The following is an 18,620-nucleotide window of genomic DNA, read 5'->3' as shown; positions in this document are numbered from 1 at the left end:
TCACTCACATTCACTCACTCATCCACTTATTCATTCACTCACTCATTCACTCACTCATTCACTCATTCACTTACTCATTTGCTCACGCATTCACTCACTCATTCACTCATTCACTTACTCATTCACTAACTCATTCATTCACTCATTCACTCAGTCACTCATTCAGTCACATATTCATTCACATTCACTCACTCACATTCACTCACATGCACTCACTCATTCACTCACACATTCACTCACTTATTCACTCACTCATTTATTCACTCAATCATTCTCTCATTCTCATTCACTCACTCTCTGTGTTCTGACAGATGCATCCTGGACTCTAGACTGCAGCCAAGCCCTCAATGACCTCTGCAGAGTGGTGGTCTCTTCTTGGGGCAGATCCAAGCTCTGGCCTCTCCTCTATAAGCAGATGGACACTGTCCCACCCAGCCCACAGAGGCAGCAGGGCTGCCCAGTGCTGGGTGGTTGGCCTGAGGTGTGCACCCCCTGGAGCCCAGGTCTATCCCCACCCTGTTCCTGGGTTTTATGAACAAGCTCAAAAAATGTACAGTCCACAAATTGCAAAATGCTCAAGTGTATTTATGCAACAGATTGGCCATGTCCTGAGGAGGGGAGTGCAGGCTGAGGGCTGAGGTAGGAGTGAGGCTTTTCCTCCTGCAGCCACTGGGCAGCCTATCACCACATCCAAGCATCATTGCTGAGACCCTCCCGTGATACTCAAGTCCCAAGAACAGCAGACTGGACACATGGCCAGAGGAGCCCCACCGGCCCTGGGCTGGTCCTGAGAGGTGGCTGCAGGCGGGGTGGGTAAGGGCCCCTCCTCCAGGCAGTGGGTGACCCACAGCCCACACCCTCCACAAGAAAGCGGGCGTGGACAGTGTGTTCAAAGCTGCAGCCGCCTGGATGAGGGCACAAGTTCCACTGGCCTTGGAAGCCGAACTCGGAGGACATATGGGAGGTTCTCCTTGGGGGTCAGGAGGGCGGCGGTGCTGGTCAGTGGATGGGGGACACCAGGGTGCCTCTCTCCCAGCTCCCACTCCCCGCCTCCTGGCTCTGCTCGGGTCCCATCTCCTCCGAGTGCTGGGTGTCGCCCGGCGTGGGGCACCGCTGGCCCCTGCAGCCGCACTGTTCCACCTCGGTGAAGCTGAAGGTCCGGCTGGAGCCGTCGGCGCAGTGCAGGGTCACATTCCTCAGCGAGGTCCGCAGCTCCTGGCAGCACTGGCACCTGTGCTCCACCATGTTGCCCTCGAACGAGTACCTGTGGGCAGGGACTGCTCAGCACCTCCTGCTGAAGCTGGCACCGTGCGGAGCTCCGGGCGGTCCCACCAGCTGCTGTGCCGGGACCATCCCAGCCTCGTGCTGCAAGCTGGCACCGTGCGGAGCTCCGGGCGGTCCCACCAGCTGCTGTGCCGGGACCATCCCAGCCTCGTGCTGCAAGCTGGCACCGTGCGGAGCTCCAGGCGGCCCCATCGTGTTCCCTACTCCTGGAGGCGTGCTGCCAGTGTCTGACAACCAGCTCTCATGTGCCAGTTCCCCAGGCGCCAACAGTCCCACCAGGGCCGACTCCAGCTCCGTGCTGATGGGAGGGAGGGAGACTCGGGGCAGCTGCAGCAAGTTACCGACGGAGCTCAGTAAACAGAGGCGCGTGATGCCGACACAGGCTCTGGGACTGTGGTCGCCCCAGCCCCACCCTCGCCATCTCAGGACCCTTTTCCCACCTCACCCTCAGAGCCCTTTCCCTGGCCCCTCATGGTCCTGCCCCTCATCTCTCTGGCACCCAGAGCCCCGGGGATCTCGACTGCACCCCACAGTCAATTGCGTCTCCCTGCCCACTGCCCAGGCACGTACATGGAAGAGCTGTCCCCACAGTTCCCCCGGCAGTAAGCCAGGCGCACGGGCTCCGAGGAGTTGCAGCCCTGCTGCTGGATGATCTGGCTCCTATGGTACACAGCACAGGTCGACTCTGGGGAGGAATACAGGGTTTAGGACCAGCCCAGCTGCTCCTGGACTTCTGAGGGTGGAGCCCACCCTGCCCAGCAGGCTCGGCACTTACGGTTCTGGTACTGGGGTGGGAGCGGGGGCGGCGGGCAGAAGCGACAGCAGCCGTCCTTGCTCATGCGGGCCTCGTCCTGTGCCAACAGAGGGGTGCCCTCAGTGTTGAGGCGCTCGGCGGCCCCCGCAGAAGTGGGGGACGGGCACATGGGGCCAGGCTCGGGAGTGGACAGCCCCAAGCAGGAGAGAGTGTCTGCTGGCGCTGCAGCGATGATCACAGCCCCCCAAACCCATCTGGGGCTGAAGCCCCCTTGGCTGGGGCAGGGGTCCTGGACCTCACCAGAGAACAGCTGAGCGGGGGGCACGCCTTCTTCGTGGTGACCACCACGAGCCCGTCCAAGTGCTTCTCACACTCATAGGTGACACAGTGGTTCCCGGGGTCTGACCAGGTCTCGCCGGGCTGGAGGGAGGCCAGGCCCCGGGGTGAGTGACCCTCCCTCCATCTGTCCGTCTATCTGCACCCCAGCCTGTGGGCTTCCAGAGGGTCCCCAGCCTCTGGCAGACGCATGCCTGGCTCCGGGGGGTAACGACAGGTCTCCAAATGCCTCAGTACTCCCAGACCCTGCCCTTCTTCTTTGTGGCAGCCGCTACTCACGTAGAAGAGGTGGGTGGAGCTCCCGCTGGTGTTGGTGACACAGGCGACCTGCACACAAGTGCCACAGCACTGCCCGCTCTGCTCCTGGTACTCAAAGCCCTGTGGGAGGGATGGGCATGTGGCCGGAGTCCAGAGGACCACTGCCCTCCAGGGGCCGGGAGGGGGTAGGGGCAGGGCAGGGGTACTCACCACAGGGCAGTGTGAGTTGCAGATCTGGGTCTCACAACTGACCACAAACGTGTCCGACAGGGGGCCGCCAGGCAGCTCACACCTGCAGGTTTCGCACAGGCTGGAGGAGACCACGGCGCCGGGCTGGGAAGAGCCAGGGCAGCAGACACTCTGCTGAGGGCCCATGAGCTTGGGCCCTGAGGAGACCCGCCCCCTGCCTCCTCACTGGTTTGCTGCCCCCACCTTCCCAGACATCCGCCTCCAGGCCGCTTCCTATCAGGCTGACTTGCACCCCTGGGGTGACTCTTGGTGGCACCTCCTGGTACAGAGGCCACAGCCCCGGGTCCCCATCCCTAGGGCAGAGCCCCACGTTGCACCCCCATGGATGGGGGCCACATGCTCAGCCGGCTCAGGACAGAGCCATGGGATCCAAGGCTGGCTGTGCTGTGGTGCCAGGAGAGGCAAAGCCCCCCGGAGCCCCCAGAGCCCCCAGAGCCCCCCGGAGCCCCCGGAGCCAGGCAGCCCAGGGTGTAGACGTCCACACTTCAGGGGCCTGGGACCGACCTCAGGCCTCAGCCACACTTAATAGTGGACTGTGTCCGCAGAGACTAAAGTCCCTGGCCCCAGCGGGGGTTGGCAGGTGCTCCGAAGTCTACCTGGGCCCTAGGGTCAGCAGGAAGCTCCGTCCCTGTGGCTGCGGGGGTCTGGGCTCTGCGGCTCTTACCTGGTACAAGGTCCCGTTGATGCTGCACTCTGTCCAGTCTGCCCAGGAGAAGACAAGCAGCTGCACCCCCTGCCACCCGTCCTCCCCTCACCCTCGGCATGCCCGCCCCTGCAGCCTCCTGGGCGCCTCATTCCCAGGCTCGCCACTGGGGTTTGTCCAGCCTTGTCCCTGCAGAAGGCTCAGTCCGGAGCCACAGACTGGCAGTGGACAAGCCGCAGCGGCATCTGGTTATCTGGTTATGGCCCCCCAAAATCCTGGGTGGAGACCCCAGCCCACGGCCCACGACAAGGTCTGGTCCAGGATACTCACTGCACTTTTGGACCGGGCAGCAGTCCCCCTCCTCGTAGGTCGGGATCGCATGGGCACCCTCGGGACAGTCCACGGGTGCAGGGCAGTGGCTGGTGTTGCAGGCTGCGGGGGCAGAGGGAGGCAATTGGGAGTCTGTCCCCTGCCCCCGCCCAAAGGCCCACCCCCGGGGTCTCCAGGATTGCGGACTGCCCAGACAGCCCGCTGGGGGGTCTCCAGATGAGGCTGTTGCGGGAGCGGAGAAGGGGGCACCCTCATAGGCACTGCCCCCAGGTGCGTGCCCCAAGGCAGCAGCAAAGGCCGGGCCGAGTGGGCTCTGGGTCACCTGCCTGCCACGCTGTGCCCCCCACCCAGCCAAGGGCTTACCGCAGTTGTACTGGGGGCAGCACTGGCCGGCCTGTGGGGCTGCAGGCACAGGCACGAAGCCGGGCAGGGGGCAGGCAGGGGGCAGCGGGCAGAGCTTGGGTCGGCAGGTCAGCGTCCACGTGGCCGCCTCACACGTGCACTCCTGGCAGTCCCTGCTGACGGTGTGGCCCACCTGCGAGGGAGAGGCCTGAGGTCCAGCATCCACAGCGGCTCCACCCAGGGGCGCAGCAGCCAGGCCGGCTCATGCAGTGTGGAGGCCGTGCGGCCTGCAGCTGAGGACCCCACAGGAGTAGAGCTTCTAAAGTGCAGTGTGGGCCAAGCATGGGCAGGAAGCTCTGCAAGGTGGGCAGGCTGTGGGGTGACTGGCCTGCGCCCCCCACCTCACACTGCCTCAGTCTCAGCTGGGCAGAAGGGGGTCCCAAGGAAGGGAAGAGTATGGCCAGCCTCGGGGCTGGCACCCACACAGCAACACCAGGACAGAGGCCCTGGCACCGTCCCCAGTGCGGACAGAGTGAGTACCTGGGAAGGGAGATCCCCGAGTCTTTCTGGGAGCCTGGTCCTCCCACGGCCCTCTCCCTGGGCCTCTGGCACAGAGAGGACACCCCGTCCCTTGAGCCCCCTCTGACCATTTCTGGGGCTAGTGTTTCCAGAGCCTCCCTCCTCAGGCTCTTAGACTCCGGTGCCCTCTCGGGCCACACCTCCTGCTCACCTTCACTGGCTCTCCGTGGGGCCCCAGACACCCTGGAAGGAGAGAGATCTGAGGTCACGGGAGGTCAGCTGCCATGACAGGGGCGAGGGGCAGGGTCCCGTGTTGGGGCAAGGCGGACCCCAGGACCTGGCCGACAGTCACAGGCCCAGTCCTGCCACCCCACCAGCCCCAGCCTGGGGCACGTACTGGGGCAGCCCGTGGGCACGCAGACTTGGGCACTGGTGCTGAAGAAGGTCATGCCCTCCGGACAGAAGCAGCCTTCGGTGATGGGGCCGGCCTCCGGCAGGGCCCTGTGGAGAGCATAGGGTTGGTGGATGTCGTTTTTCCCTCCAGGTGGGAAGGGCCCCAGCCTGGGAGTGGGAGACGCAGCAGGAGGCTGGGGTCCGGGTGGCTGCAGCGGCCCACGGCAGGGCCAGGAGGGACGGCGCCTACCCGAGGCTGGCGCTGTCGTTCCCATAGCAGTAGGAGGGGTTGCTCGGGCCGCAGGGCTGGTACACCTTGTCGGCTGGGCAGGTGAATGCTGTGGGGAGGGGAAGCCATACCTGAGAGGGAGGGAGGGCACCCACCCCGAACAACGCGGGCCGCTGGGCACCAACATCTTCTCCAGAGCTGCCCACAGCCACCCGTGGGCCTGGGCCTGGCCACGGCCTGCCACACCCCGGGGCCCCGCCATGGGCTCCCTGATGTGGATGCCCTCCTTTCTCTCCAGGGAACCGGGAGCACTCTGTCCTGGGGCTGACCCCTCCTCCTCCAGGTCCCACCCAGACTGCCCGAGCCCACCTTGAGGGTCTGCCTGGCGTACCTGTGCCCCTCACAAGCGACTTGGGACCCTGAGGACAGTGGGGGCACTCACGGCACATGTGGTTGGTCCGGCCTCTCCAGTCGATGCAGATGTCTTGGGACGCGCAGAGCGCCGCGTACAGCTCCAGGCTGGAGCACACTGTGTCCAGGTCGGTCTTGTGGCACTGGTCGAAAGTGCAGCCCTCATAGAATGGCAGTGGGGGGATCACAGCGTGGCACGGCTCAAAGACCCTGTAGGAGGGATGGGCGGGGTGCTGGGTGCAGCCTCTCTGGCCACCTGCTGTTCCATGTCAGGCTCCCAGGCTTCAGGGCAGTCCCCAGGAGAGGTGAGTCCCTGAGCAGCCACTGGTGTGCGGCCGCCCTCCTGTCTGTGTCCGGAAAGCCTCCTTCCACATATTCTGTGGGCTTGGGGGCTGGGGTTGGGGGTCCAGATGGCATCATACACTTATTTCTGCAAGTTCTTCTTCCTGGGCCCCCCACTGCCGCCCTGCAAACCTGGGAGCTGTCTGGGGGTGGTGACCGATGCCCCCGTCCATACGCCTAAGCCAGCAGGGAGCCTCAGAGACTGCTTGGCCTGGCCAGCCCTTGGCAGCATTCCAGCCATGACCACCCCTCCCTGGCACCCACCCCTCCCAGTACCTGCCCCCCGTCCCCAGCACCCACTCCTCCCCAGCACCTGCCCCTCCTTGGCCTGTGGCACCAGCAGCTCTTTTTTCCTCTCAGGAGCCCCCTGAAAACGTACCTCTTCCCCGCGAGCCCTTGGAAGGGTGGGGGTGGGGCGGCCACGCTGACCCTCCCTCCCTTGCACCCAAGTCTCACTTGCTCAGAATCAGCCGGCAGATGGACGATGGCGGGCACGGAGCAGGCGGGGTGGTAGGCCTGAACGTGGTGGACCCAACTGTCGTGGGCCCGACCGTGGTGGGCAGGGGGCGAGGCCCGTGGCAGGCTGGCTGGTTGGGGATGCTGACATTCCAGAGGCCAGACATCTCAGAGCAGGAAGCGACCACCGTGCCCCCAGGCGTGCGGCACTCATCCTTCAGGTCGTTGGTGCAAGTGCCTGGACAGATGCGGTGGGGGTCAGGCTGCTGGACAGCAGAGCCAGGCGGCCCCAGTCCACATGGGGCTCAGCACCCCCAGCTGGGGGACAGGACCCTGGCATCTCAGGGTCACACCTTGGTGGACCGCAGTGGACCCTGCCTGTGCCTCACTGTCCCCCAAGAACAACCCTGGGACAGTCCCCATGGCACCGAGGAGCTGCAGGTACGGGCAGGTGTAGGCCTCATGCGTGTGGCCTGCGCTCGGCAGAGCAGCCAGAAAGCAGAGACACCAGCACGCGCAGCACGTGGCGGCCTCGCCCCCTGCCTGGTACCCCCTGCCCCCGTGAATGCCAGACGATGCCCGGGAGCCCTGTGGCCTCACCGCACTGGCCCTCGGTGTTGTTGGCAAACTTGCTGAAGGGCACCTCCACCGAGAAGATGAGGCCGGAGAACATGACCTGGACGCCCAGTGCTGGGATGGTCGCGTACATCTTGATGCCGACACGCGAGACCACGATGCCGTTTTTCCGGAAGCCGGGGCTGACTACCTTGTTGTTGAAGATGATCTGGACGCGGGGTGCAGTCGACGGGAAGATAGAAGGCGGACGGGCAGGCGGGTGGTCAGCCACTGCTCAGGCTCTAGCCAGGAAAGCCACGTCCCCCACCCTCTACCCAGCACACCGGGCGCACCCCCACCTCATTGGTCATCGCCCCGTGGACTGACTTGCGGGTCAGCACCACGCGGTCCTGCTGGTACTCCAGGATGATGGACTTCGGGCAGGAAAGCCCATCCTCCGCGCCACAGAAGTCGTTGTCCACCAGCACGCGGAAGTGGCCGTACACGGGCACGATCTGCTGCACCAGCACGTACGTGCAGTTGTCCAGGAAGGTGTAGTAGGTGCCATCAAAGGTGATGTAGTGGGGATCACCCCAGCCGCTGCACACACCTGCGAGGCCCCAGGGGCAGCCTTATGGGATGGTGGCACCATGGCCCCGGGGTTTTCTCCCAACAGGTCACATCTGTCCCTGACCCCCCACCGTCTCCCCTCACAGGGCGCACGAGACCCTCCACGTCATCAGAACACACGTGACCAGCGCCTGCACAGAGCTCCGTCCAGCGGACGCTTGACAAGGCTGGAGCAAGGCAGGGACAGACCCCTCCACCTTCTCCAGCCAGGCTGCTCGGAGGCTCACAGGGATTCACTCCGCACCCCTAAGTGGGGAGGCTCGGCCCCGTGCATCCCCGCCTCGATGATGGGAAATCCTTCCTGCTGTCCCACCTGATTCCTTTCTGCTTCAGCCAAGCCCCCTCCTCTGCCCCACCCCTTTCCACCTGGGTGGGGAGTGGCTGCCCCGGCTGCCCCGGCTCCCGCCCGGTGCTCCACTCACACTGGCACTGGTAGTGATAGCAGCAGCCGTCCTGGTCGGCCACCTTCAGGGCCGGGTAGCCATTGGCACAGGTGGGTTTCTCCACCCTCGGGCACGTTCGCGGGCGCAGGGAGATGATGTTGTTGCCCTCACAGGTGGCCTCGGAGCAGTTGGGCGTGGCCCAGGTCTCACCTTTCTGCAGAAGCACAGAGAGCTGCAGGGTCCGGCCTCTCCTGGTCTCCAGGGCACCCCTTGGTTCTTGAGGTCACAGTCCCGAGAGTCCCATATGGGGACAGGGGAGGGTGGCTGTGCCCCAGTCTCCTTCCCGCCCCATCCTCAGCACCCACCCCAGACACCGAGCTGGCCCGGGGCAGGGGTCTCTGGTGTGAGAGTTGCTCCTCCCTGGCTCTGCCACACTTCCTGGCTGTGCAGCCGCGGCCACAGCCTCATCCCGCTGCTCTGGCCCTGGCTGGCCTCAGCACAGCCTCAGCCTTGGACCCACACACCCAGTGCCTAGAAATCCCATGTCTGGGAAGTCCAGGGGGATCAGAGACCCTGGGCTATAGCACAGCCCTCTCCTGATGGCCAGGCTGCCTCCACTAGGGCCAGTGACCTTCTCAAGACCTTGCAGCTGAAGCCTAATTGCAAAGACATTCAAGTTCCCTGCAGTGGCCCCTGAGCCTTCAGAAGGGTGAGAAGCAGGGGGTTACCTTTCTGGGGGGAACTGCATTTGGGCATCCCAGCTCAGTGACGGGCTCAGAGGTGGATGTCCAAGGGGACGTGGCTGGGGCAGGAGGCAGCGTGGTGGATGGACAGTCACTGCCAACTCCTCTGACCACTTGGCAGTCCTGGCTGCACAGGGCATAATAGCAGTGGCCGGCAAGGTCTCTGTGGCGGTATATGGTGGATCCTACAGGAGGAAGGGACATGATAGCCTTTAGTGGAGCCCTGCTCAAAGAAGAGGCACAAACCCCTCTGTGGGCCAGAGGGGCACTATCTACCACCCGTGTAATGGGAACAAACTTCAGAGAATGCCAGCAGCCACTCTGTGACAATGAGCCTGTGCCACAAAGAGCAGAGACTCCTCTCATCTCCATCACAGCTTGGCATTCCTGGATGAAAAACTGACCAGGGTGAGCTCAGAAACAATTGCACCAGAAACACTCACGAACCCATGGGGTAGAGCCGGTCAGTTACGTTGCAGAAGCAGGTTGGGGTGGAGTAAGCCACAGAGCTGGAGGCCACAGAGCTGGATGCCACAGAGCTGGATGCCACAGAAGTGGATGCCACGGAGGTAGACAGGGAAGGATACAGGGTATTGGTAGAAGTCCCATATGGGGTCACAGCAGTCACCGGGCAGCCTTTGGGGATCTCGCAGCAGAGCACGCGCACCTCGTAGTTGAGGCACATCTTGAAGGGTCCCTGCTGGTCCTGGTTCCGGCACACCAAGCCCTCTTCGCGGCTGCACTGCACCACCTGGCCCAGGTGTTCGATGCTCACCTCTGGGTGGCTTGTGGCTCGGCACTGGAGCCTGGTGATCTCCTCAGGTTGGCGGCAGATTTTTTCCCCACTCCTGATGATGTTGTTGTAGGTTTCCTCATCTCCGCCGTGGGGTCCAGGGGACGGGAAGTCCACGTCGAACCACTTGGTCCAGGTGCACTGGGGATGACAGTCACTGGTAACTGGTTGAGAGTGGGTTGTCTTGGATACAGAAACATGGCTTGTGCTGGTCTTTGAAACAGAGGTTGTGCTGGTGGTGGGAACAGGGCTGGGAGTAGTTCCAGGACTGGAGGGTGTGCTGGTTGTAGGAGCAGAGGTTGTGCTGGTTGTAAGAGCAGAGGTTGTGCTGATTATAGGAGTGGAGGTTGTGCTGCTCTGTGCAGTGGAGGTTGTGCTGCTTGTAGGGGCAGAGGTTGTGCTGCTTGTAGGAGCCGAGGTTGTGCTGCTTGTAGGGGCAGAAGTAGTGCTGCTTGTAGGGGCAGAGGTTGTGCTGCTTGTAGGGGCAGAAGTAGTGCTGGTTATAGGAGCTGAGGATGTGGTGGTTGTAGGAGCCGAGGTAGTGGTGGTTGTAGGAACAGAGGTTGTGCTGGTTGTAGGTTTAAAGGTTCTGCTGGTTGTAGGAGCAGAGGTTGTGCTGGTTGTAGGGGCAGAGGTTGTGCTGCTTGCAGTGGCAGAGGATGTGCTGGTCTGTGGAGTGGAGGATGTGCTGGTTGTAGGGGAAGAAGTTGTGCTGGTTGTAGGAGCTGAGGATGTGCTCATTGTAGGAGCTGAGGTTGTGCTGGTTGTAGGAGCAGAGATAGTGCTGGTGGTAGGAACAGGGCTGGGAGTAGTTCCAGGACCAGAGGTTGTGCTGGTTGTAGAAGCAGAGGTTGTGCTGGTTGTAGGAATAGGGCTGGGAGTAGTCTCAGGACCAGAGGTTGTGCTGGTTGTGGCAGCAGAGGTTGTTCTGGTTGTAGGAGCAGAGTTTGTGCTGGTGGTGGGAACAGGGCTTGGAGTAGTTCTAGGACTAGAGGTTGTGCTGGTTGTAGGAGCAGAACTGGTGCTGGTTGTAGGAGCAGAGCTGGTGGTACTGATTGTAGGAACAGAGCTGGTGGTGCTGGTGGTGGGAACAGGGCTGGGAGTAGTTCCAGGACTAGAGGTTGTGCTGGTTGTAGAAGTAGAAGTTGTGCTGGTGGTAGGAATAGGGCTGTGAGTAGTTTCAGGACCAGAGGTTGTGCTGGTTGTAGAAGCAGAGGTTGTGCTGGTGGTAGGAACAGGGCTGGGAGTAGTCTCAGGACCAGAAGCTATGCTGGTTGTAGCAGCAGAGGTTGTGCTGCTTATAGGGGCAGAGGTTGTTCTGGTTGTATGAGCAGAGGTTGTGCTGATGGTGGGAACAGGGCTAAGAGTAGTTCCAGGACTAGAGGTTGTGCTGGTTGTAGGAGCAGAACTGGTGCTTGTTGTAGGAGCAGAGCTGGTGCTGGTTGTAGAAGCAGAGGTTGTGCTGGTGATCGGAACTGGGCTGGGAGTAGTTCCAGCACCAGAGGTTGTGCTAGTTGTAGAAGCAGAGGTTGTTCTGGTTGTAGGAGCAGTAGTTGCACTGGTGGTGGGAACAGGGCTGGGAATAGTTCCAGGACTAGAGGTTGTGCTGGTCGTAGGAGCAGAACTGGTGCTGGTTGTAGGAGCAGAGCTGGTGGTGCTGGTTGTAGGAGCAGAGCTGATGGTGCTGGTGGTAGGAACAGGGCTGGGAGCAGTTTCAGGACCAGAGGTTGTGCTGCTTGTAAGGGCAGAGGTTGTTCTGGTTGTAGGAGCAGTAGTTGTGCTGGTGGTGGGAACAGGGCTGGGAATAGTTGCAGGACCAGAGGTTGTGCTGCCTGTAGGAACAGAGCTGGTGCTGGTTGTAGGAGCAGAGATTGTGCTGGTGGTAAGAACAGGGGTGGGAGTATTTCCAGGAACAATGGTTGTGCTGGTTGTAGAGGCAGAAGTTGTGCTGGTTGTAGGAGTTGAGATTGTGCTGGTTGTAGGGGCAGAGGTTGTGCTAGTTGTAGGAGCAGAGGTTGTTGTAGTCTGTCGAGTGAAGGTTGTGCTTTTTGTAGGACCAGAGGTTATTGCGGGTGGAGGAGCAGAGGTCGTGCTGGTTGTAGGAGCAGAAGTCGTGCTGGTTATAGGGGCAGAGGTTGTTCTGGTCTTTCGAATGCACTTGGTGCTTTTTGTAGGAGCAGATGTTCTGGGTGTAGGAGCAGAGGTCATGCTGGTTGTAGGAGCAGAGGTCGTGCTGGTTTTAGGGGTAGAGGTTGTGCTGGTCTTTCGAGTGCAGGTTGTGCTTTTTGTAGGAGCAGAGGTTGTTGTGGGTGGAGGAGCAGAGGTCGTGCTGGTTGTGGGAACAGAAGTCGTGCTGGTTATAGGAGCAGAGGTTGTGCTGGTCTTTCGAGTGCAGGTTGTGCTTTTTGTAGGAGCAGATGTTCTGGGTGTAGGAGCAGAGGTCGTGCTGGTTTTAGGGGTAGAGGTTGTGCTGGTCTTCTGAGTGTAGGTTGTGCTTTTTGTAGGAGCAGAGATTGCTCTGGGTATAGGAGCAGAGGTCGTGCTGGTTGTAGAGGCAGAGGTCTTGCTGGTTGTAGGGGCAGAGGTTGTGCTAGTCTTTCGAGTGAAGGTTGTGCTTTTTGTCGGAGCAGAGGTTGTTGTGGGTGTAGGAGCAGAGGTCGTGTTGGTTGTAGGGGCAGAGGTTGTGCTGGTTGTAGGAGCCGAGGATGTGCTAGTTGTAGGAACTGAGGTTGTGCTGGTTGTCGGAGCAGAGGTTGTTCTGGGTGTAGGAGCAGAGGTCATGTTGGTTGTAGGGGTAGAGATTGTACTGGTCTGTGGAGTGGAGGTTGTGCTAATTGTCACCAAAGTGGTTGTCCTGGGTTTCTGCCAAGAGGAGGTGCTCTGAGTTGGACTGGTGGCTCTCCCACTTGGGGTGCTAGGAGCTGTGACAGGTGTGGACATCACAGGGCAGCCTTTGGGGGTCTCACAGCAGAGCACGCGCACCTCGTAGTTGAGGCACATCTTGAAGGGTCCCTGCTGGTCCTGGTTCCGGCACACCAGGCCCTCTTCGCGGCTGCACTGTACCACCTGGCCCAGGTGTTCGATGCTCACCTCCGGGTGGCTCGCGGCTCGGCACTGGAGCCTGGTGATCTCCTCAGGTTGGCGGCAGATTTTTTCCCCACTTCTGATGATGTTGTTGTAGGTTTCCTCATCTCCGCCGTGGGGTCCAGGGGATGGGAAGTCCACGTCGAACCACTTTGTCCAGGTGCACTGGGGATGACAATCTCTGGTGACCGATCTGTTGTGGGTGTCCTGTGTGACGCTGGTTGCTGTGGACCCACCCCTGGAGGTGGCTGTGGGTTGCTCCGTGGAGGCCGAGGGCACGTGTGTGGTGAAGGTGGTCTGGGTCTGAGCTCCAGCTGGGTGTGGAGTCGGCCGTGTAGTTGTGATGGTCTTCAACGTTCTGGTGCCGTCTCTGCACTTGTTCACCGTCTTGCAACACTGGATGCGGATCTCGTAGTTGTAGCAGATGGGTGGGAGCTGATTCTTGTTCAGGCAAATCAGCCCCTCCGTGCGGCTACAGATGACGTCCTGCCCCAGGTCTGCCAGTGGCGTGTTGGGGAAGCCCACTGCCCGGCACTCCACGCTTTGAGGATTTTCACAGAATTTGTACCCTTCATCTCTCAAATTTTGAAATGTGTCAAAATCTCCGCCATTTATTCCGGGATCAGGGTAGCTGCCGTCGATCCACTCGGTCCAGGTGCAAAGCTCGTGTACACAGGAGGGTGTGATGGACTCGGTGTGGCTGGGCTTGCTGGAGACCACAGAGGTCCCCGGGGCCGTGGTCGACACGGATGATGTTGATGTTGCTGGCACTGGCGGAGGGCTGGGAGTTGAGAAAGTTCTTTTGACAGATGTAGCGGTACCTGGGGCAGGTGTTGCCCTGGATGTAGAGAGAGACACGGGGCCAGGTGTGCTGCTGGGGACTGAGGAGGCTGAGGCCCGGGTTTCAGTGGTCTTGGAGGTTGTTGGAGGAGTGGTCTGGGTTGAACTGCTAGAGGTGGAGCAGGCTAGGGGCATGCAACACAGGACCCTGATCTGGTAGTTGTAGCAGAGCCCCGATGCCTGCTCCCTGTTACGACAGGTCAGCCCCATGTCCGGGCTGCACTGCACACGCTGCCCCAGGGCTCGGAGCGGCACTCGGGGGGCGTCCTCGGCTCGGCACTCCACCGACCTGGGTGATTCGCACACCAGATACCCATGGGCGCGGAGGTTCTTCAGCGTGTCAAAGTCACCGCTGTCCACGCCCCGTCCAGGGTGGCTAATGTCCATCCAAGGTGACCACAGGCACTCTTCCCCACAGACCGGCGGCAGCGAGGCAGAGGCTGTGGGCGGCCTCGTCCTGGGAGAAGTGCCTGCTGTGGTGGGCCAGGCGCTGCTTGGAGGGCCTGTGTGCATGCTGCTCGGGACAGGGCTGGAGGCGTGCGTGGAGCTCACGACTGTGGGCAGAAGATAAGGCAGCTGAGCACGAGGGTCTGGCACTGGGGGCTGCCCCCACCCCTCCCTGCGGCCCTGTCAGCGATCCGAGGCTGCACCAGCAGGCCTGTCTGCCTGTCCCCACCCACGGTCCCTGCTCAGAACCCACATGAGTGGCACAGCTGCTGAAGAGCCAGGCCAACTGACTGAGTTTTAGGGAAGTGGCTCCCAGGCCATGCCCTGAGCAGCGTCCACACATCTATGCCCCAGAACGCCAGAGTTCCAGAGCTTTCTACTCTCAGAGAAGCTCAGATGATGCCTTGGGGCCCTGAGACATCCCCCAGGAGAGGGCGAGGACATGGGGGTACCTGAACCCTGAGCAGTGTGAGGCAAGTGATAGCCGTGCATCCCCAGGACCAGGCTGGGCGGCCAGACCCCCGACACTCCCATGAGGCCAGGCCCAGGGGCTGCTGAGGGCAGGACTTGGATGCCAGGCCTGCCAGGGTGACTTGGAGGCTTAGCCCTCCCCACTGCAGATGGCTGGTGGGAAAACAGCAGGTCATCCCTAAGCCCAACACCCTGCTCCTCGGTCCCTTCCTGATCCTCAGGGGCTGCTGCCCATGCCCAGAGCTGCTGTGACCTCAGCGTCCAGCAAGGGCAGCTGTGCCAGGCAGTGGGAGGGGCTCACCCTGGGGCTCCTCGGCCACATTTGCCTTACCGAGTGGGGGCGTGGAGAAGGAGAAGGTGGTTGGGGGGACGGGGGTGGTGGGGCTGCAGGGGTAGACCCTCCTCTCAATGGTGCCGTTGGCCCCACAGCGGGCAGAGATGCAGCCACCCGTGCCGTCTGTCGTGTGGTAGATGACGTCCCCTGGGTGGAAGCGCTGTCCGTCGTAGGTGCAGACACAGGCTGTGGGAACAGAGGGGCCGGGCCCATCAGAGGCTGGGCGCAGGCAGAGACCCCCAGATCCCAGCCCCAGGGGCTGCCGGCCGCTCACCCTCAGCTTCATAGGTACACTCCACGCCGCGCTCAGTGCAGAGGCTGGAGACAAGGAAGAAGGGCAGGCTGGTGCATGGGGGCGGCTGCGTGCCTTCCACGGGCATTCCATGCTACCAAGGGCGGGCAGGGAGCAGCTCCAACAGGGGTGGAGTTCCCTGGGCACTGCACTGCACCCCCGGACTGGGGAACAGGGAGGCCAGCCCCACCCGGGCCCCAGCAGTTGTCCCTCCAGCGTCAGCCCAAGGTCCCTCCCTTGTGGGGCCCCTCCAGTCAGGGGCCAGGGGAGGTGGGTGCCAGAGTGGAGCCATTACTCCCCAGGGGTGATTTTAACGGGCGTCCTTCCCGTGGGGACCCTGGGGCTCCATCTTGGCCCAGCTTCCCGCTGCTGCCCCCTGAGCCCCTCGATCCTGCTCCCCAGAGGCTGTGCTGGTTTTCTGCCCAAAGGAGCCCTACACCCAGCCCTGCCTCTGGGACTCAGGACACGGGGGTGCTGGCCCCTGAGAAGCTTATGTCACAGTCGCCTGGGCCAGGATGGGACCCACAGCTTCAACTCCAGTAACGGGAAAGCCCCCAGCCCTGCTGCTCCCAGCCGCACCCAAAGCCCAGGCCGTGGCCAAATTCCCCTGCGTGCTGCAGGCTCCCCATTCCTCCCGCCAAAGGACTCACCAGGAGTGGCAGTTCTTGTCCGAGGGCACCACTGCGCCTGGCCGATAGGACTTCCCATGGACATGGCACAGTGGTGGCGGAGGTGGGGTTGGGCAGGTGGCCACACACTGCATCTTGTCCTCATCAAAGATGGGAGCCTCTGGTGGGCACTTGGGGTAGCAGCCTGCGGGCCAGAGAGGCCAGAGTCACAACCAGACCCAGCGTGAGGCGCCTCGCCCTGGAGGGCTCCGCCCAGCCCCCAAGCCGTGGGCCTCGCTGACAGCACTGGAATGTGCTGGAAGCTGGGGCCACAGAGGCTCCTCGAGGGACCAGGAGAAGGCCAAGGGCGGCGGAGCGCAGGCCAGCCCCTCCCAGCCAGCCCCAGCCCACCTTCCAGGCCCCGGACGTCCTGCAGGCAGTCTCCGCGGGGGTTCTGGCAGGTCCGCAGGCAGGGCGCCCCGCAGGGCTGGTAGTGCCACTCGCACTTGCCTTCCGGGTTGTAGTAGTCACAGAACAGAGCTGCAGGGAGGAAGGAAGGGCTCGGTGGGGCCCCAGGCACTCACTCGGGGAGGCCCCGCACCCCGGGGCTGCTCTAAAGCCGCTTCCCTCCCCTGCGCCTCCCAGCCATCGCAAGATGGGGACGGGGAGAGGGGGCCAGATCGGCACCCCCCAGTTATCAGGGTGCCACGGAGGCTGCCAGCAGAGTGGGGGTCTCCAGCCGGAACAGCTCCAGCAGTGCCTGTTCCTGGCAAGGCTCTGTGTGGGCTAGAGCTGGGTAGCTCTGCTGACCCCTCTGCCCAGAACGTTCTACCACACCAGCGACCCCTCGTCAGCCATGCTGTCCCTCTGAATGTTCAATCACACCAGCGACCCCTCGTCAGCCACGCCCTCCTCTCTGGGCCCAGGTGTTTCTGTTTCTTTGGAAACCTTCCCCGGCTCCCCACCCATCAGTGGTGAGGGTGGTGGGGCACACCCTGCTGGCGCTTCCTGTTCTGCCCCGGGCGCCCGCTCGCACTCACGGCAGATGCTCGGGGTCCGCCAGGACACACACAGGCCCGCTTCATGGCAGGCCTGGGCGTAGGCGGCCACAGCCGTGCAGAAACACTCGCAGTCACCCCCTGAGTCGCAGGCACATGCATCGTTCACACAGGCCTCGTAGTACCTGGCTGGCTCCACCTGAGGGAGACGGGGCTTCAGGTTCCAGGGACCCCCTGACCCACCCCGCAGGCTCTTGGGGACCGGGCCCACACTGGGATATTGACCAGGACCGAGTTCCAGTGGAGCTCAGGGAGGGCCAAGGGCCAGCTGGGCCCATCTGGATATCCACAGGGCCCGGGGCTTCCTTGGCAGCCCTTGGGGTTAACACCCCCCAGGGCCCCAAAACCACAGCTGACAGGTGTCAGAGCTGGACGCCCAGCCCCTCTAGGCGAGTCCACACCAGCGCCAGCGTCAGCCCCAGCAGCCCACACCCTTGGTTGGCAGCTGTCCCCCAGCCCCCATTCCCTTCGCCCTTCTGGGTCCTCCTTGGGTCTCCATGACCCCCTTGGGCCCTGAGAAACGCCCCCCAGCCAGCATACGTGTGCGTGGCAGGCGGCGAAGGTGGGGCCGTGGAGGATGCTGCACTGCTTCTGGGCCCAGGACTTGCGGAAGGGGTTGGCCGTGCAGGGGTCCTTGGCCGCCAGGGCATCCGGGCAGGACGGGGAGAGCTTCCAGCTGTTCCCGAACTCCAGCACGTCCCCCACCACGGACCGGCTACGCGTGGCAAAGTCGTTGACGGCAATGTCATCGAAGTTCCCGCACAGGCCACAGACCCTGCTCTGCAGAGGCACCGGGAGAGGTGGAGGTGGGTGCAGCAAACCCAGAAGGCCAGGGCCCCCTGCCCCTCGGCCGCCTCCTCCCACCCAGGGACCCCCTGCCCCTCGGCCGCCTCCTCCCACCCAGGGACCCCCTGCCCCTCGGCCGCCTCCTCCCACCCAGGGCCCCCCTGCCCCTCGGCCGCCTCCTCCCACCCAGGGCCCCCCGCCCCTCGGCCGCCTCCTCCCACCCAGGGACCCCTGCCCCTCGGCCACCTCCTCCCACCCAGGGACCCCCTGCCCCTCGGCCGCCTCCTCCCACCCAGGGCCCCCCTGCCCCTCGGCCACCTCCTCCCACCCAGGGACCCCTGCCCTGCAGCCGCCACCTCCCACCCAGGCAGCTGACAGCGACCACAGGCACTACTTCCTCTTTCCCACCTCCAGCTACACCTGGGGAGGCCCCGGGCAGTGCAGCTGAGCACCGAGGGCCGGGGCCAGACACAAGTCCCTCCTGGAGAAAAAGGAGCTGATGTGGCCTCGAAGGACCTGCCTAAGTCCTGATCCCGGTGCCTGTGCATGGCACCTCACTGGGAGATGCGATCTTGCAGGTTGAGGTAATGACTGGGTCCTGAATCCAATGCCTGGTGTCCTTATAAAAGGAAACCTTAGACCCAGTCACAGGGAGGAGGCCGCATGAAGACAGGGGCGGTGATCCGAGTGGTGTGGCCACAGTCGAGGAGTGCTGGGGTCCCCAGCAGATGCAAGGGGCCAAAAGGAGCCCCCCAGAGCCTTCTGAAAGAACTCGGCCCAGTGGATGCTCTGCTGGACTTCCAGTGTCCAGGCTGCAAGCAAATCCACCAGGGTGCAGGCCTTTGCTCTGGCCCCAGAACACGGACACCCAGCCAAGGAATCTCCTGACCTGCTGCCCTTGCCAAGGCTCCGTCCCCACCACTTCCCACCCCCCTTCCATCTCTGTGTTTCTGTGTCTCTGTGCCTCTCGTCTCTGCCCACCTGTTCCATGCACCCCACCTCCAGGTTTCCACCTCCAGGTTTCCAGCTGGCCCTGGCCTGGATGAGGGG

The 18,620-nt window shown here is 62.7% G+C and overlaps 1 protein-coding gene across 1 annotated transcript in view; it reads right to left on the bottom strand.

Annotated features, from left to right (window-relative positions):
• Positions 1-564: 564 nt before the first annotated feature.
• The window catches only part of MUC5AC (mucin 5AC, oligomeric mucus/gel-forming), a 33,847-nt gene continuing 15,791 nt past the window's right edge, over positions 565-18,620 (bottom strand). The window contains exons 25-50 of the mRNA XM_025355877.1: positions 17,325-17,564; positions 16,767-16,923; positions 16,138-16,266; positions 15,769-15,931; positions 15,101-15,144; positions 14,824-15,012; positions 12,216-14,128; positions 9,305-11,669; positions 8,843-9,042; positions 8,154-8,328; positions 7,461-7,711; positions 7,147-7,330; positions 6,547-6,784; positions 5,780-5,958; positions 5,359-5,446; positions 5,113-5,216; positions 4,927-4,958; positions 4,218-4,389; positions 3,855-3,956; positions 3,546-3,583; positions 2,843-2,965; positions 2,654-2,752; positions 2,339-2,458; positions 2,060-2,135; positions 1,855-1,969; positions 565-1,264 (exon numbers count right to left, since the gene is read on the bottom strand). Coding sequence (XP_025211662.1) covers positions 1,000-1,264; positions 1,855-1,969; positions 2,060-2,135; positions 2,339-2,458; positions 2,654-2,752; positions 2,843-2,965; positions 3,546-3,583; positions 3,855-3,956; positions 4,218-4,389; positions 4,927-4,958; positions 5,113-5,216; positions 5,359-5,446; positions 5,780-5,958; positions 6,547-6,784; positions 7,147-7,330; positions 7,461-7,711; positions 8,154-8,328; positions 8,843-9,042; positions 9,305-11,669; positions 12,216-14,128; positions 14,824-15,012; positions 15,101-15,144; positions 15,769-15,931; positions 16,138-16,266; positions 16,767-16,923; positions 17,325-17,564 — 7,761 coding nt within the window. The 3' untranslated portion in view covers positions 565-999. The remainder of the gene's footprint in view (positions 1,265-1,854; positions 1,970-2,059; positions 2,136-2,338; positions 2,459-2,653; positions 2,753-2,842; positions 2,966-3,545; positions 3,584-3,854; positions 3,957-4,217; positions 4,390-4,926; positions 4,959-5,112; positions 5,217-5,358; positions 5,447-5,779; positions 5,959-6,546; positions 6,785-7,146; positions 7,331-7,460; positions 7,712-8,153; positions 8,329-8,842; positions 9,043-9,304; positions 11,670-12,215; positions 14,129-14,823; positions 15,013-15,100; positions 15,145-15,768; positions 15,932-16,137; positions 16,267-16,766; positions 16,924-17,324; positions 17,565-18,620) is intronic.

Source organism: Theropithecus gelada, chromosome 14 (assembly GCF_003255815.1).
Source record: "Theropithecus gelada isolate Dixy chromosome 14, Tgel_1.0, whole genome shotgun sequence".
In the NCBI taxonomy this organism is placed as follows: domain Eukaryota; kingdom Metazoa; phylum Chordata; class Mammalia; order Primates; family Cercopithecidae; genus Theropithecus; species Theropithecus gelada.
The sequence above is the reverse complement of the archived record's forward strand: the minus strand, read 5'-3'. Positions and strand labels throughout refer to the sequence as shown.